Raw genomic sequence first — 17,015 nt, 5'->3', positions numbered from 1 at the left:
GCGTCCGAACGGTGTAGCCTACAAACTATTGTGACCACTCTCGCTGAGACTCTCATGAACACCATGGTTTTGCTCTCCGTTTTTCACTAGGACACACACACAAGACTCACCTGAAGGTCCCCGGTACCAATTTAAAAAAATTATGGAAGTATTTATGGAGATAGTTAGTGCCTAAAATAAGGGGACAAATACATGTAAAACAAACAAAAAAAATGTTTCCTGATCTTTCTTATACTGTATCTCAGATATAGGGCAGACCTTAGGGTCTTAAAATTTTAAATCAAATGATCCTTGGAATGCCCATCTTAAAACAATTCCCCCCCGGCTTAGACTCTAGAGGGTTAAACTCCCCCTCTCCCTCTCCCTCTTTACATCTCTCTCCCCCCCTCCCACCTTCTCTATCTGCTTTAGGCCCAGAGAGTACATCTATAGTCACTGCTCAATGATAAACTACACGGGCCACCAATGTGCTTGTTCATTCTTGCTGTTATTCCCCCTGACCTTTAAGACAAGCGATGAGAGATCACCTCTCATATGCAGAGTGGAGTTGGTTTATTCATTCAGAAACACATTAGGAATAGCCCAGGGAGGACTGAGACAAACACGGTGTCCAAGAAGCACAGCAGGCACACTGAACACGCATGCCACGTGGATACACTTCTACACACAAGCCACAGACACACAAGCATGAACACACGCTGCTTAAGGTAGATTGTACACTGTTTGGTACCCACACAGACACGTGCACGCGGACGCACGCACACATAGCTGAGCTACAGATACTAAGACACTGTACATGTTCAGTGACGACAACTCACCAACAGTTTCCCAGCAGGCCTTGCAGGATGTCCGAAGGCCGCGGGGTGCGGAAGACGGACCATTTGACACCCCGGTCCTTGAAGTTGTTGCAGTTGATCTCGTGGGGGCGGAGCCACTTTTTGATTCGCTGCTGGACGCTGTCACCCTCGGGGAAGCCCACGGAACACGGGCCTGGGGGGAAGCTGTCGTCCACGAAGTTCACCACGTTCTAAAAGAACGAGAGATATAAAACTCTGAGACAGAGGATTCATAACAGTCCAGCTGAGAAACACTCAAAGATCAGTAGTGTCTGATGAAGTAAGTTACTGCCCTGGCATGAAACATTTGCTTGGAGAGGAGAAGGCTGAACAAGGGTAACATCATACTGGCATCAAGACTAGTCGAGACAAGACTAAGTCACCACACTGAGAGAAACCGTGTATGTTGGCTGCACTCTGGAAATCCCACAATATATTGGAAATACAGTATGTGTGAACTAACAACACGTCAAATAGCCTAAACATGACACTATCAGGGATCTAAGGTTAGGCCTATAAGCCATTACAGCCCCTAGCCTACAGTTTTCTGTCTGATGTCTGTGTTAAACGAATGATGATTAATTTGGAGCCCTGCAGGCCACTGCAGGAGTCACAGGATGCTGAGACAAGCACAAAGACAACCACCAGCACTGAGTGTTCATGTGGCTAAAGGAGCCTCCCCCTGCTGCACACACATAAAGACGCACACGCTGCATGGAATGTGCTGTGCTATCATATATCAAAACGCATCTCCCGAGATCAACAAGACGGCACACTGAACTACACCGTGACGCTTCGAAACACGGACCCGCGCTCCCCGTGAAGAACTTTCAAGCGCTCACTCGGGCTAAACATTGCTTCGCTGAAACACACCAAAAATGTCTACTTCAACATAAACGTAAGGGATCCCTGTTCAACATAACAGTTTGCATTTTTGGCTAACTGACCTACAGTACACACCCTGTGTGTCACACTATGTCACTGCCAAAACCCTGCTCGACAAACCCGAGAGGACACATACAAAGACTAGTCTATCCTATTTCCTCTGCTCACTGGTGGCAGCAGTTGGATCCCGTATCCTGAACCAGTGGAAAGTACTGTAAGCACCCCCGGCGTTGCACAGTCGGTGGAGGGAAATTCATTCGTCGCCCAACACAAAAGCCACTTCTGTCGCCCTCGACACTGTGCCAGACATCGGCAGCAGCACTTTGGCCCCTGTCCCCATTTCCCATCATGCTCCAGCAGATTTAGCCCCCCCGGGGGCTGTCAGTGACTCAGTGGCTCAGTGGCTCTGTAGTTCAGAGGTATACACCGCCTTGTTTGTTGTTGGGCTTAGCCAGCAACCGATAAAGTTTTCTTTGCTTCACAGCAGTTGGGAGAGCTTTCAGCTTTGGCCCTACAGACCTGCAAATAGAGAGGCCTTTTGTACTTTAGTTCCAAACACCACTCGCCGACAGCTCCGGACCTCACAGAGACGGTAGGGTATAAGAAATTGGATAAACATGTATGAGGAGCGTGTTCACTTTCTGCACACGTCGAAATCAAAGGCAAAACGAGGACGAAGAACACGAGTCATCATGACCCGTGTAAGAAATAGGACAGACTGCCACAGCAAGCAAGCCAGACAGACAAGACACAAGCAGTCACATGCAGCGTTAGTGTCCCTTCACCTATTCTCGCCAGGTCCAGCTGTCTGAGGCCTGTTGTGAGGGCCACAGCGTAACACAGTGCTGGACTGCCTGACTGTCTCCAATAGAACTGTGTTGGGTAATTCTCAAGGCTGGGCCAATGCCTGAGAGCACTCACAGTTCATGGCTAGACTATTCCGGCTAACAAAGCAAACAGCACTCCAGCTGTCTGAGTCTCTATAGAAACCTGAATCAGTACTGGGACGTTTGAATGCAGAGGGGGAGTGACTGGCACTCACTGCAACCCAGTTCGACGCTACAGCCAACCTATTGATCGTGGTAACAGTAGCGACGGATGGCTATTGAGCCGACGTGACAGTGGCACACCGCCATCACATAAAAAGAGCACCGATAACCGGCGTCATTTACAGTGGCTTATTGTAAAACACGAGCCGCTATGACCAGTTAAATCGTGTGACGGTTGAAATTTGTCCAAGTGGAAAGTGGTGGTGCGCCTTGTCGCTGTTGCTTTCAGTTCAAATCCACATGTATGCCTACTGTGTGAATTGTGCTGTTATAAAGCCTGGGCTATTTCATGGAAAACAGAAGGGACAAGAGGAACATATGATGTTGTTAACAGGAAACAATTCATATGTTCAGTTTACTCTGCACGCTCCAAAAGTTGTTGGTGGTAGCCGAGAAACAATGTTTTCACCACACAGGGCTTTACAGGTTAGAGAGACTGCCAACCTGCATCAGTGTCGTTCCTCTGTATTAAATTGTACAGTGGATGGGCACACTTGGGGCTATTTCTTTATTGCTTAAAACCTCAAGTGGAAGACCATGGAGGGATATTGTCTATGTGGATTGTTGCCTTAGTTTAAGGACAATCTATCTCAACACCATCTTTGCTGCACTCTCATATAGCTTCCGATCTTGATCTCCTTGTCTGTGACTGGAATGGCTAGACAGGAGATATGCCTCCACAGCATTGTACTCATCGAAGCTCTCTTCTCTTTGACCAAGAAGGACACAAGACCACGTCAGGAAATCCAAGACGAACCGCTACATCCTGTATCTATAGAGTGGCTTTGGAGTGGCCTGTGGCGCTCTGTGCATGCCAACTTCTGAGTGGTAGCCCTATCGTCTATATACCGGAGGAAGTATTTTATCATCTTGTGTTAGGCTGAGGCAGTCATGACGCACCCCAGGGGAGATAGATGCACTGCATGGGGGGGGGACAGAGTGTGCTTAGCCGACTTCACCCTCCATAAACTGAGATGTGCCGCTCGATGCTCCCCGCTGATTACATTCGCTTTAGGGAAGTGGATAATTGCTGTTACTCTACTCCCCCGTTTCTAAAAATAGAATGGCCCGTGTTCACCTTGCGTGTGCACATGGGTAGTGCCACAGCCACAGAGGAAAGGGGGGGGGGGGGGGAGTTATGGTGCACGGGAGAATAGAAGTGAGAGGAGGAAGAGGAGGGTTATGATATTGGAAGTGAGGGATGAGAAAGAACATATGAAGGATTACAGTTTAAGTCGGAAGTTTACATACACCTTAGCCAAATACATTTAAACTCAGTTTTTCACAATTCCTGACATTTAATCCTAGTAAAAATTCCCTGTCTTAGGTCAGTTAAAATAAAGTGGTGATCCTAAGAATGTGAATGTCAGAATAATAGTAGAGAGAATGATTAATTTCAGCTTTTATTTCTTTCATCACATTCCCAGTTGGTCAGAAGTTTACATATACTCAATTAGTACTTGGTAGCATTGCCTTTAAATTGTTTAACTTGGGTCAAACATGTCGGGTAGACTTCCACAAGCTTTTCACAATAAGTTGGGTGAATTTTGGCCCATTCCTCCTGACAGAGCCGGTGTAACTGAGTCAGGTTTGTAGGCCTCCTTCCTCGCACACGCTTTTTTCAGTTCTGCCCACAAACGTTCTATAGGTTTGAGGTCAGGGCTTTGTGATGGCCACTCCAATACCTTGACTTTGTTGTCCTTGTGCCATTTGCTGTGCCATTTTGCCACAGCTTTGGAAGTATGCTTGGGGTCATTGTCCAGTTGGAAGACCCATTTGCGACCAAGCTTTAACCTCCTGACTGATGTCTTGAGATGTTGCTTCAATATGTCCACATAATTTTCCCTCCTCATGATGCCATGTATTTTCTGAAGTGCACCAGTCCCTCCTGCAGCAAAGCACGCTCACAACATGATGCTGCCACCCCTGTGCTTCACGGTTGGGATGGTGTCCTTCAGCTTGTAAGCCTCCCCCTTTTCCCTCCAAACATAACGATGGTCAATATGGCCAAACAGTTTTATTTTTGTTTCATCAGAGGACATTTCTCCAAAAAGTACAATCTTTGTCCCCATGTGCAGTTGCAAACTGTAGTCTGGCTTTTTTATGGCGGTTTTGGAGCAGTGGCTTCTTCCTTGCAGAGTGGCCTTTCAGGTTATGTCGATATAAGACTTGTTTTACTGTGGATATAGATACTTTTGTACCTGTTTCCTCCAGCATCTTCACAAGGTCCTTTGCTGTTGTTCTGGGATTGATTTGCACTTTTCGCACCAAAGTACGTTCATCTCTAGGAGACAGAACGCTTCTCCTTCCTGAGCGGTATGACAGCTGCGTGGTCCCATGGTGTTTATACTTACGTACTATTGTTTGTACAGATGAACGTGGTACCTTCAGGCATTTGGAAATTGCTCCCAAGGATGAACCAGACTTGTGGAGGTCTACAATTTTTATTTTGAGGTCTTGGCTGATTTCTTTAGATTGTCGCATGATGTCAAGCAAAGAGGCACTGATTTTGAAGGTAGGCCTTGATATACATCCACAGGTACACCTCCAATTGACTCAAATTATGCCAATTAGCCTATCAGAAGCTTCTAAAGCCATGACATCATTTTCTGGAATTTTCCAAGCTGTTTAAAGGCACAGTCAACTTAGTGTATGTAAACTTCTGACCCACTGGAATTGTGATACAGTGAATTATAAATGAAATAATCTGTCTGTAAACAATTGTTGGAAAAATGACTTGTGTCATGCACAAAGTAGATGTCCTAACCGACTTGCCAAAACTATAGTTTGTTAACGATACATTTGTGGAGTGGTTGAAAAATGAGTTTTAATGACTCCAACCTAAGTGTATGGTAACGTCCGACTTCAACTGTACATTTAGCCTAATTGTTCCAGAGGAAGAGAGGATCTCTCTAACATCCTTCCTCTATAGCCTGCTTCCCACACACGCTTCCAAAGGTGAACCTGCAACTCACAGAGTAGCATTTGACATGAATAATGCAAGGTCGAGCCAACGTTTTGCCATGATGAACACGATACCCTCCACATGGAATGAAATGTGTGAGCGACTATGTTGCAGTTTCAATCCCCCCCCATGACGATTTAGGCCTAGGTAAACTTGTAAACACTTCATGCCGCATTCATGATGGAATTCTGTGGCTTTTTTCAATGCCGATTTAACGATGTCGACAGCCCCCTCCTGTACTCTCTTTTCACCCATTACTGCGTGGCCATGCACGCCTCCAACTCAATCGTCAAGTTTGCAGACGACACAAAGGTAGTGGGCTTGATTACCAACAACGACGAGACAGCCTACAGGGAGGAGATGAGGGCACTCGGAGTGTGGTGTCAGGAAAACAACCTCTCACTCAACGTCAACAAAGGAGATGATTATGGACTTCAGGAAAAAACAGAGGGAGCACCCCCCCATCCACAGACGGAACATTAGTGGAGAAGGAGGAAAGTTTTAAGCTCCTCGGCGTACACTTCACAGACAAACTGAAATGGTCCACCCACACAGACAGTGTGGTGAAGAAGGCGCAACAGCACCTCTTCAACCTCAGGAGGCTGAAGAAATTTGGCTTGTCACCTAAAACCCTCACAAACTTTTACAGATGCACAATCGAGAGCATCCTGTCGGGCTGTATCACCGCCTGGTAAGGCAACTGCACCGCTCTCAAGAGCAAGGCTCTCCAGAGGGTGGTGCGGTCTGCACAACGCATCACCGGGGGCAAACTACCTGCCCTCCAGGACACCTACAGCACCCGATATCACAGGAAGGCCAAAAAGATCATCAAGGACAACAACCACCCGAGCCACTGCCTGTTCACCCCGCTACCATCCAGAAGTTGGGGTCAGTACAGGTGCATCAAAGCTGGGACCGAGAGACTGAAAAACAGCTTCTATCTCAAGGCCATTAGACTGTTAAACAGCCATCACTAACACAGAGAGGCTGCTGCCTACATACGGACTCAAATCATTGCCCACTTATAGAAATGGATCACTAGCCACTTTAAATAATGCCACTTCAATAATGTTTACATATCTTACATTACTCATCTCATATGTATATACTGTATTTCATACCATCTATTGCATCTCGCCTATGCCGCTCGGCCATCGCTCAGCCATATATTTACATGTACATATTCTTATTCCTTCCCTTTACATTTGTGTGTATAAGGTAGTTGCTGTGGAATTGTTAGATTACTTGTTATAAATTACTGCACTGTCGGAATTAGAAGCACAAGCATTTCGCTACACTCGCATTAACATCTGCTAACCATGTGTATGTGACCAATACCATTTGATTTGATTTGGTAAAAAGTTAAAAAGTGAGCTAGTAACAGATGCTGCCATCTTCCCTCTCCCCCTCTTTTGTGGGGGTCGTTCCATGTCATTTCATCAGCCATGACACCTACCATCTCAGATTGTTCTGAAGTCCTTTCTGTAGTTGGAAATATATAAGATTAGCATTCCTGAAACATTATTTTGTTGAAATATAATTTGAGCTGAGTAATTAAGCTAAATGATCGCACACAAATTGGGCATTTTAATTCATAGGATTCATTTAATATAGTACCTGACAATTGACTTGGAGCAAACTTTTTTTTATTTTTAACACTAGCTAGGTTTCCATCGAAATGGCGACATATTATCATGTGAATATTCTAAAATCTGCATTTTAAGTATCGATCATCATGTCACCAGGATCAGACACTCAATATGTATTGGAAAGGAGCATCAAGATCACTGTGCACTTTCACCACCCTGTGAAGTTCATAAGTTATTTCATTTGTAGCCTAATAAACACTGCAATAAACTGTATGGTTTTCCCGAGTCATAGTGGGAGGATCACACACCATATCGTCGCGGGACTCCAAGTTTACTTTGATATGATGGTTATTATATCAATATTTGTGCATAAATGTGTTTCCACAATCATTTCTTGCGCAATACATTTTACCAACACAAAAAGATCCCACCATGTCAAACCAAAAAATTATCTGTCAGCATTTATAAAATTGTATCAAAAGTCCTGTTTCCATCACAGGTGTCTTGATTTTTGTATTTTTTTTTTTACACAGTGTTTCTGGATGGAAACGTGGTTAGTGAGTAAGACATCCACAGAAATGGTCAAAAGCCACATATGGACCCCAAAACCAGTTCTCTGACAAAGAGTATGAAGCTGCGGCTCTGAGTTTAGTTTTTTCATGCTATGTAATGTATTCTCAGTGAATTTGGTGTTGTTTTTTTCCCTCCTGTTCAAAGAAATTAGTCATCGAAGTTGATAGGTTTATGTGCCATCCTAAACTCAGCAAAACAAGAAACGTCCTCTCACTGTCAACTGCGTTTATTTTCAGCAAACTTAACATGTGTAAATATTTGTATGAACATAACAAGATTCAACAACTGAGACATGAACTGAACATGTTCCACAGACATGTGACTAACCGAAATGGAATAATGTGTCCCGGAACAAAGGGGGGGGTCAAAATCAAAAGTTACAGTCAGTATCTGGTGACGCCACCAGCTGCATTAAGTACTGCAGTGCATCTCCTCCTCATGGACTGCACCAGATTTGCCAGATTTGAGATTGACTGCAATGACAACAAGCTCAGTCCGATGATGCTGTGACACACCACCCCAGACCATGACGAACCCTCCACCTCCAAATCGATCCCACTCCAGAGTACAGGCCTCGGTGTAACGTTCATTCCTTTGACAATAAACGCGAATCCGACCATCACCCCTGGTGAGACAAAACTGCGACTCGTCAGTGAATAACACTTTTTGCCAGTCCTGTCTGGTCCAGTCTGGTCCATATTGAAAATTATATACATAAAAGGGCATGGGTGACAAAAACAGTACACTAGGATTCACAGGACACGTTTCCAATAGGACAGTTAAGCAAAATCAATAATTACAAAGAGGCCATTTTACTTTTATATTCTCTTCAGTCTCGGGACATTAAACTGGGTTTGTGCCCATAGGCGACGTTGTTGCCGGTGATGTCTGGTGAGGATCTGCCTTACAACAGGCCTACAAGCCCTCAGTCCAGCCTCTCTCAGCCTATTGCGGACAGTCTGAGCACTGATGGAGGGATTGTGCGTTCCTGGTGTAACTCAGGCAGTTGTTGTTGCCATCCTGTACCTGTCCTGCAGGTGTGATGTCCGGATGTACCGATCCTGTGCAGGTGTTACACGTATTCTGCCACTTAGAGGACGATGAGCTGTCCGTCCTGTCTCCCTGTAGCGCTGTCTAAGGCGTCTCACAGTACGGACATTGCAATTTATTGCCCCGGCCACATCTGCAGTACTCATGCCTCCTTGCAGCATGCCTAAGGCATGTTCACGCAGATGAGCCGGGACCCTGGGCATCTTTCTTTTGGTGTTTTTCAGAGTCAGTAGAAAGGCCTCTTTAGTGTCCTAAGTTTTCATAACTGTGACCTTAATTGCCTACCGTCTGTAAGCGGTTAGTGTCGTAACGACTGTTCCACAGGTGCATGTTCATTAATTGTTTATGGTTCACTGAACAAGCATGGGCAACAGTGTTTAAACCCTTTACAATGAAGATCTGTGAAGTTATTTGGATTTTTATGAATTATCTTTGAAAGACAGGGTTCTGAAAAAGGGACGTTTCTTTTCTAGCTGAGTTTACATCCTGATATTACCAGGTTCTGACTACTAGATGGGGCTGTTCCTGCTATTATTTTTTTATGATCTCACCCTCCCCTCAAGTTTCAAGGGATAGTTCACCCAAATTACAAAATGCCAAATTGGTTTCCTTAGCCTGTAAGCAGTTTATGGACCAGGTATGACAGCAACCCATCCAAAGATGGAACCTATATTCGTATTTTCACGCTTCACATCCAAATCATCGATAAGTAACAATACTTAAAAAAAAAAAAACTTTAGGACAGTGGTATTCAAAGTCGTCTCCCCGACCCCCCCCCCCCCCAAAAAAAAATTTGTATATATTGTATGGGACAATATACAAAAGTTTGAGAAAGATCATTTGAAAAATACAATTTTATTGAGTAAATGTATTTATTGGTTGCAATGAATTGAAGGTTATTTATTGATTTGAAAATTAAGTTTGTCATTAGATTTTGCGTGGGGTTGCGAGAAATTATAGGAGAAAAAAATAAATAAAAATCGGGTCCCCAGAAATTCAGGAGGAAAAAAATGGGGTGCCCACTGAAAAAGTTCCAATACCACTTCTTTAGGACAGGTTTGGACATGAAGTGTCAAAATGCTAATATAGGTTCCATTGACTTGCATTGGATTTGTGCAACAAATCCTAAAATGTGTGTATTTGAAAAAGTGGACAACAAAACCAAAGCATGGATTGCTGTCATACCTTGTTCATAGACTGCTTAAACCAATATGATATTTTGTATTTGATTATTTAAAATAAATCACCTAATTGCAGGAACAGCACCATCTAGTGGTCAGACAGAGAATAGATACTATATACTCGTTGTTGGGGTGGGTTTGGCGTGGGGTGTGGGGGTCGGTGGGTCGCTTTTTACCATTTCTTTGGATTCCTCGTGTCTAACTTATTGTTAAAAAAAAATTGTGCCAAATCATGTGTTAGGTACTATATTTATTGAAAATTATGAATCCTATACATTAAAAAAATGGCTGCAATCAATTACACTGAACATAAATATAAATGCAACATGGAACAATTTCAATGACTTTACTGAGTTACAGTTCATATAAGGATATCAGTCAATTGAAAAAAATCATTAGGCCCTAATCTATGAATTTCAGATGACTGGGAATACAGATATGCATCTGTTGGTCACAGATCAATCAATCAAATGTATTTATAAAGCCCTTCTTACATCAGTTGATGTCACAAAGTGCTGTACAGAAACCCAGCCTAAAACCCCAAACAGCAAGCAATGCAGGTGCAGAAGCATGGTGGCGAGGAAAAACTCCCTAGAAAGATACTTTAAAAAAATAGGGCATAGAAGTTGCTGGATATTGGCGGGAACTGGTACACGCTGCTGTACATGTCGATCCAGCTAATCTGGTGAGTATGCAGGCCATGGAAGAACTGGTACATTTTCAGCTTCCAGGAATTGTGTACAGATCCTTGTGACATGGGGCCGTGCATTATCATGCTGAAACATGAGGTGATGGCGGCGGATGAATGGCACGACAATGGGCCTCAGGATCTTGTCACGGGATCTCTGTGCATTCAAATTGCCATCGATAAAATGCAATTGTGTTCGTTGTCCGTAGCTTATGCCTGCTCATACCATAACCCCACTGCCACAATGGGGCACTCTGTTTACAATGTTGACATCAGCAAACCACTCGCCCACACGACGCCATACGTCTGTCATCTTCCCGGTAGAGTTGTAACCGGGATTCATCCGTGAAGAGCAAACTCCTCCAGTGTGCCAGTGGCCATCGAAGGTGAGCTTTTGCCCACTGAAGTTGGTTACAAAGCCAAACTGCAGTCAGGTCAAGACCCTGGTGAGGACAACGACCACACAGATGAGCTTCCTTGAGACGGTTTCTGACAGTTTGTAAAGAAATTCTTTGGTTGTGCAAACCAACAGTTTCATTAGTTGTCCGGGTGACTGGTCTCAGACGATTCCACAGGTGGAGGTCCTGGGCTGACGTGGTTACATGTGGTCTGCGGGTGTGAGTCTAGTTGGAGGCACTGCCACATTCTCTAAAACAACGTTGGAGGTGGCTTATGGTAGAGAAATTAAAATTAAAATCTCTGGCAATAGCTCTGGTGGACATTCCTGCAGTCAGAATGCCAATTGCACACTCCCTCAAAACTTGAGACATCTGTGGCATTGTGTTGTGTTATAAAACTGCACATCTTAGAGATGCCTTTTAATGTCCCCCAGCACAAGGTGCATCTGTGTAATGACCATGCTGTTTAATCAGCTTCTTGATATGCCACACCTGTCAGATGGATGATCTTGGCAAAGGAGAAATGCTCACTAACAGGGATGTAAACAAATTTGTACATTTGTTTACATCATTTGAGAGAAATAAGCTTTTTGTGAGTATGGATTACTTGGATATTTTATTTCAGCTCATGAAACATGAGACCAACACTTTACATGTTGCATTTATATTTTTGTTCAGTATACTAAAAGGCCCAACGAGTCGTTTTGGGTCAGTGCTCGTGCATAAGCACTTTGATTGGTCGGATTTAGTCACACAAGATACTGACTGGTTCTTTGACTGGTTCACCCCTGCCTTTATAAAAAATGTTTTACCGCCTTTCTCTCCCAATTTCGACGTCTCATCGCTGCAACTGCCCAATGGGCTCGGGAGAGGCGAACGTCGAGTAATGCATGGTCCGAAACATGACCCACCAAACCACGCTGCTTAACACCCGCCCACTTAACTCGGAAGCCAGCTGCACCAATGTGTTGGATGAAACACCGTTCAACTGACGACCGCTGTCAGCCTGCGGGCACCCGGCCCACCACAAGGAGTCGCTAGAGCACGATGAGCCAAGTAAAGCCCCCCGGCCAAACCCTCCCCTAACCCGGACGACACTGGGCCAAGTGTGCGCCGCCCTAAGGGACTCCCGCTGTGTCACGGCCGGTTGTGACACAGCCTGGGATCAAACCCGGGTTTGTAATGACACCTTAGTGCCTTAGACCGCTGCGCCACCTGGGAGGCCTCCCCCTACGTTTTTTAAAAGGTATCTGTGACCAACATCTGTTTACCCCGTCATGTGAAATCCATTGTTTTGGGCCTAATGAATTGATTTCAACTGACTGATTTCCTCATATGAACTGTAATTCAGTAAAATCATTGAAATTGTTGCGTGTTGCATTTATATTTTTGCTCAGTATTGTTAGGTTCTAAATAACAGAGTAAGACAATTGACGGACACTATAAAAGTTAATTCCCCCAAAGGATCAAACATCTGAACAGACAAAGAACATATTCACACACTCACTGATATTTAACCCTTTCTCATGTGCTGAGCCCCTCCTTACACATCTGAACGGCCAATACCCCTTTGTTGCTATCCAGAACATTAGTGATATATGTTCTTCCTCACTTCATCTAACCTGACCTCTGCCCGAATTCCTCACTCCTCCCCAACTCACGGGCTGTCATGGTGACTTGTACCAGACTGTGTCTCTTCTCCTCCCATAGGATCCCCGATGGCTAACAATAACACATCCTGACATAATGTAAACGTTACACATTACCCTTTCTCCCTCAGTGAAATGAATAAGTAGATTTCATGATTTCAACGTTTAAGAAATCAGAACCCCTCAGTATATTTAACAATGGGTGGTGGGGAAAAGGGACGCCAATCTACATTAGGATATTTTAATCTGGAGATTAGGTTGTAATTAGGTTTTCTCCATTTAAGAAAATACCTTGATTCATTTTTCCAGAATGACATTTATGTTGACCCCTTGATAAACGGTCAATCCTCCTGTAATAGTTCATTAAACATGTTATATCAAAGTTTAGTTAGACAAATTGAAATTGAAATGCAATTGAACTGACCAATGTTGACTTGCATGCGACCATCTCACCATTCTAAAAACCTCACCTCCAAATTAAAAACTAATTATGATTTATGTTTCCTTGTGTGAATTGAAGACTGAAACCGACTGGTAGTGTCTATGTGAGAGAAAGTAGAGTCAGAGAGACATAAAGTCTTATGCGGATCAGAAAGTGTACCAGGGGCAGCATGGTGTAATAGGTTGAAGTTGCCCCTAGATGCTGACCTAGGGGAAACTTCACTCTAGCACAGGTCTAGGAAGTTAGGACAGTGTAGGTAAGTGCTACGCTAACTTAGGTCAACATCAGTAACAGGACACAGATGAAGTCTGACTAAATTAGGCTAAATGGGCTTACATTTGGGTAGCTCACTTAAACACCAGCCTGGACGTGATCGACAGATCCTTTATGGGCTTTATAACCCCCTCATCGCAATGTTATGTTGTTGCAGCGGTAGCTTATATGCACTTATTGCAACAATAAATATGATCCACACAAGACTCTGGGCTTGCGAGTAACTTCCTCATCGACAAACAGAACACCTTCCCTTTGGAGCATTTTTAGGACAAACAACAAATAATTGGAATCCATTATGAGACGAGCAAGCTCATCTGACTTGGAGCTTTCCTCTGGTTTCAGAATGACTTCCCTCTGACGGGAGGGATTATTTGGGATAAACAGAGAACCCAGTTCCCCCTTAGAAATGTACTAACGAGCAGACGAGCGCAAACAGAAACAACAACAACAGCATCAGCAGCCTATAAGGGTCTCTTGGTAGCATCTTTAAAAATGAGGCTGATCGCAGTAGCGGGTTGATCGCTGGAAGCATGGTAAAGAAGCCGGGGTATTAGTATTTCTCTGCCATTGTAATCCTTAGGCGAGCCGCCTAAGCGTTTTTTCGGGTCGCCTAAGTTAAAAAATATAAATGATGATTCACGTCTCATTGCGTGAACTAAAGATTGAAAACGACTGGTAGTTTTTATTTTCTGTGTGGAAAAACGCTTTCAGTGTAAACTTAAATGAGTAAAACCAGATATAAAGTATGTAGAAAAGATAATGGACCTATATATTTTGTAATGATATAACCTTTGAGAACTAACAATCACTATAATAAAAGCAAAACACTTAGGGATAATTGAAAATGCCAAAAACAATTCATTTAGCAGTATTCATTTTGTTACTATGTTTGAGCAAAAGAACACAGCATTATCCATGGAAAAATGCAAATAATAATTGCAGGAAACTATCTTTAAAACTGCTAAATTCTCTGTACATGTACATCGACCTGCCTCACGCTCACAGAAAAAGGAGATAGGCTCCTGCACTGTGAGCTGTTCCGGCTCGCACAAGCCAAGGCTCGTTACTTAATTACTGTCACGCCTACCACCTAAGCCCCTTTTCCATCCAGAAAAAACCCTGTGCTGTATGGCATTTCAGTGTTGCAGTGTGACGCATGTAAAACAACCCTAACGGATTCACTCTTCATGGCACAATGAAACATGCTGTTTGGGAAGCTTCTTGACTATTCATCTCCATTGAAAGAGATGCTGATGTGTCAGTGGTGAGCTCTTAAGAAACAAAATGGCTACCAGGCACCACCCAGCAGGTAAATAATGGTGTTCTGTACTTGGAAACTGATTTAAGTTGCTAGCGTATTATGTCAGTTGTCTTGACCCATGCTCTTTAGTAAGAAAACGATTAGCTTTTGAAAATCATAAACACAATCAATTTCCCAACGTCATGTTTCCAGATGGCTTACCTCTCGACAGAAGGTAGTGATGTTCTCCCAGAGTTCCTTGGCTTCGCCCTCGTCGTTGCGCCGTCTCGCCTCCACGTGCATGCTCTCCCTCCTCCTAAGCGGCTTGGCCACCTTGCGCAGTGTCAGGTACTGCTGAGGCGTGTGGCATGCCGCGCAGTTCTTCGATTTGGTGTCGTTGAGCAGCGTACACGCCGGACAGCCCCACTGCTTCTCCTGCAGCAGTGTGCACGAGGAAGAGAAGGACGAGGATGAGGGAGAAGAGGAGGAGGTGTTGGTGGCCGAGGGCGAGGGGTAGACCCGGGCCTGTTTTCTGGCTTTGTGTCCAGAAGACAATGTGGAGGAGGCTGAGGAGCAGTAGCAGGGGCCGGTGAGCCTGCAGTGCGGGCAGCAGTGAGAACTAGGCTCCTGGAAGCCGTGCAGTTTGGAGGAGCAGCAGGCCGAGCACTTGGTCATCCCGGTGGGGTTGCGTAGGGTACACTTGGAGCAGGCCCAGGTGCTGGAGTCCGGACTGGAGGGGTTTGCTGGCGTGAAGCGCACCGACTCGCAGCCCACCAGGTCGATGAGGTCGGCGCCGGCCCGCGACGAGTGGCATGCCTCGCACTTGGACGAGTCGCTCAGGTTGGGCAGGGAGCATCCATGGCACTTCCAGGTGGGTGGCGATGTGACGGGGGTGTGGGAGGTGTGATAAGGAAGGGGGTGGGTGCCGTCATCTTCCTCCAGGATGCTGTGGCGCTTGTTGGGGAAGGAGGGCTCCTGGGGCTGGGCGTGCTTGGGCTTGGCAGGGCAGAGGGCAGGGCAGTGCTGGGGCAGCACGCAGGCCGTGGAGGGAGAAGTTGGGCTTGGGGCATTGGGGTTAGGATTGGGCGGACGCCCCGGTGGGGGCACCTCTCTCCTGCTGCGGGGCACCGGGTTGTTCTGGAGAGAGGAGAAGGGCGTGAAAGGGGAGGAGCGTGGCGGTGGGGGCAAGTGGCTGTGGGGGGGCTCCTGGGGTTCGCAGGGGGCGGCTGCAGTGGGTGAGTCATCCGTCAAGTCAATGAGGAGCGGGGGGACAGGGGCCACGTGGACGGGAAACCCTAGCACGGGCGTGCGCACTTCGGGCACCACCAACGCCTCAGGGGGGATCTTGGGCAGCGACAGTTTCCTTGGTCCCCCGCAGGCCGAACACGACAGTGCAACAGGAGTATTATGAAGTGTGCATCGCGGGCACGCCCAGCCCAAGTGTTGGTGTTGCTGCCCCTCGGGTCCACCCGGGCCCCCCACCTCCCCGTTGCTCTCTGACCTCCTCAGAGCCTCCTCCTTGGACGGCTGCTGCCCGCGGGGCTCCAGGAGAACCGTGGGAGTCATGACAGGCGTGGGAGTCTCCGGCGGCACGAGGCCATTGGCGATGGTGGCCATGGTTGTGGTCGGTGTGGGGGTGCTTGGCGAGGGTCCAAAGCCACAGATGGTGCAGGCGCCGGAGCCCTGGGGGTTGTTGAGGGTGCAGCGGGGGCAGGCCCAGCGTTGCTGCTCTTCGGTGCTGCTCAGCCTCAGGATCTGGTTTAGGTCAGGCTTCTGGCGAGGCGCCTCACAGATGGAGCAGCGCGGCGCCGCCCCCGCGTTCAGGAAGGTGCATCGGCCGCAAGACCATTCGCTGCCTTGCACCGCCGCCGCCATGGAGCCCGGGGAGTGAGAGTGGCTGTATGAAGGTGGGGGGGGGGAGAGATATAAGGAGCAGACGGTAAAAAGAAGATTTGAGATAAGTAGTAGAAAAAAGAAGAGAGAGTAGCGAGAGAGAGAGAGCGCGAGAGAGAGATAAAGAGGGGAAGAGAGAGGAGACAGAGATTAGCCAGTGCAGTGGAATCAAATCTCCCTCCTGGGGGCATTGAGGTCAGTAAATCCATACACAATGCCCCTGTGATGAAAGGAGCCAGACAGAGACAGAAACAGCAGAAGAAGCTGCTGCTTCTGTTGCAGGAGAACACAGAGTGAATCC

At 46.0% G+C, this 17,015-nt stretch overlaps 1 protein-coding gene across 1 annotated transcript in view; it reads right to left on the bottom strand.

Annotated features, from left to right (window-relative positions):
* Positions 1 to 16,696, bottom strand: part of LOC120060582 (calpain-15-like) — a 40,088-nt gene extending 23,392 nt beyond the window's left edge. The window contains exons 1-2 of the mRNA XM_039009954.1: positions 15,044 to 16,696; positions 819 to 1,027 (exon numbers count right to left, since the gene is read on the bottom strand). Coding sequence (XP_038865882.1) covers positions 819 to 1,027; positions 15,044 to 16,696 — 1,862 coding nt within the window. The remainder of the gene's footprint in view (positions 1 to 818; positions 1,028 to 15,043) is intronic.
* Between the last annotated feature and the right edge of the window lie 319 nt (positions 16,697 to 17,015).

This window comes from Salvelinus namaycush, chromosome 16 (genome assembly GCF_016432855.1).
Source record: "Salvelinus namaycush isolate Seneca chromosome 16, SaNama_1.0, whole genome shotgun sequence".
NCBI classification, from domain to species: Eukaryota; Metazoa; Chordata; class Actinopteri; order Salmoniformes; family Salmonidae; genus Salvelinus; species Salvelinus namaycush.
The sequence above is the reverse complement of the archived record's forward strand: the minus strand, read 5'-3'. Positions and strand labels throughout refer to the sequence as shown.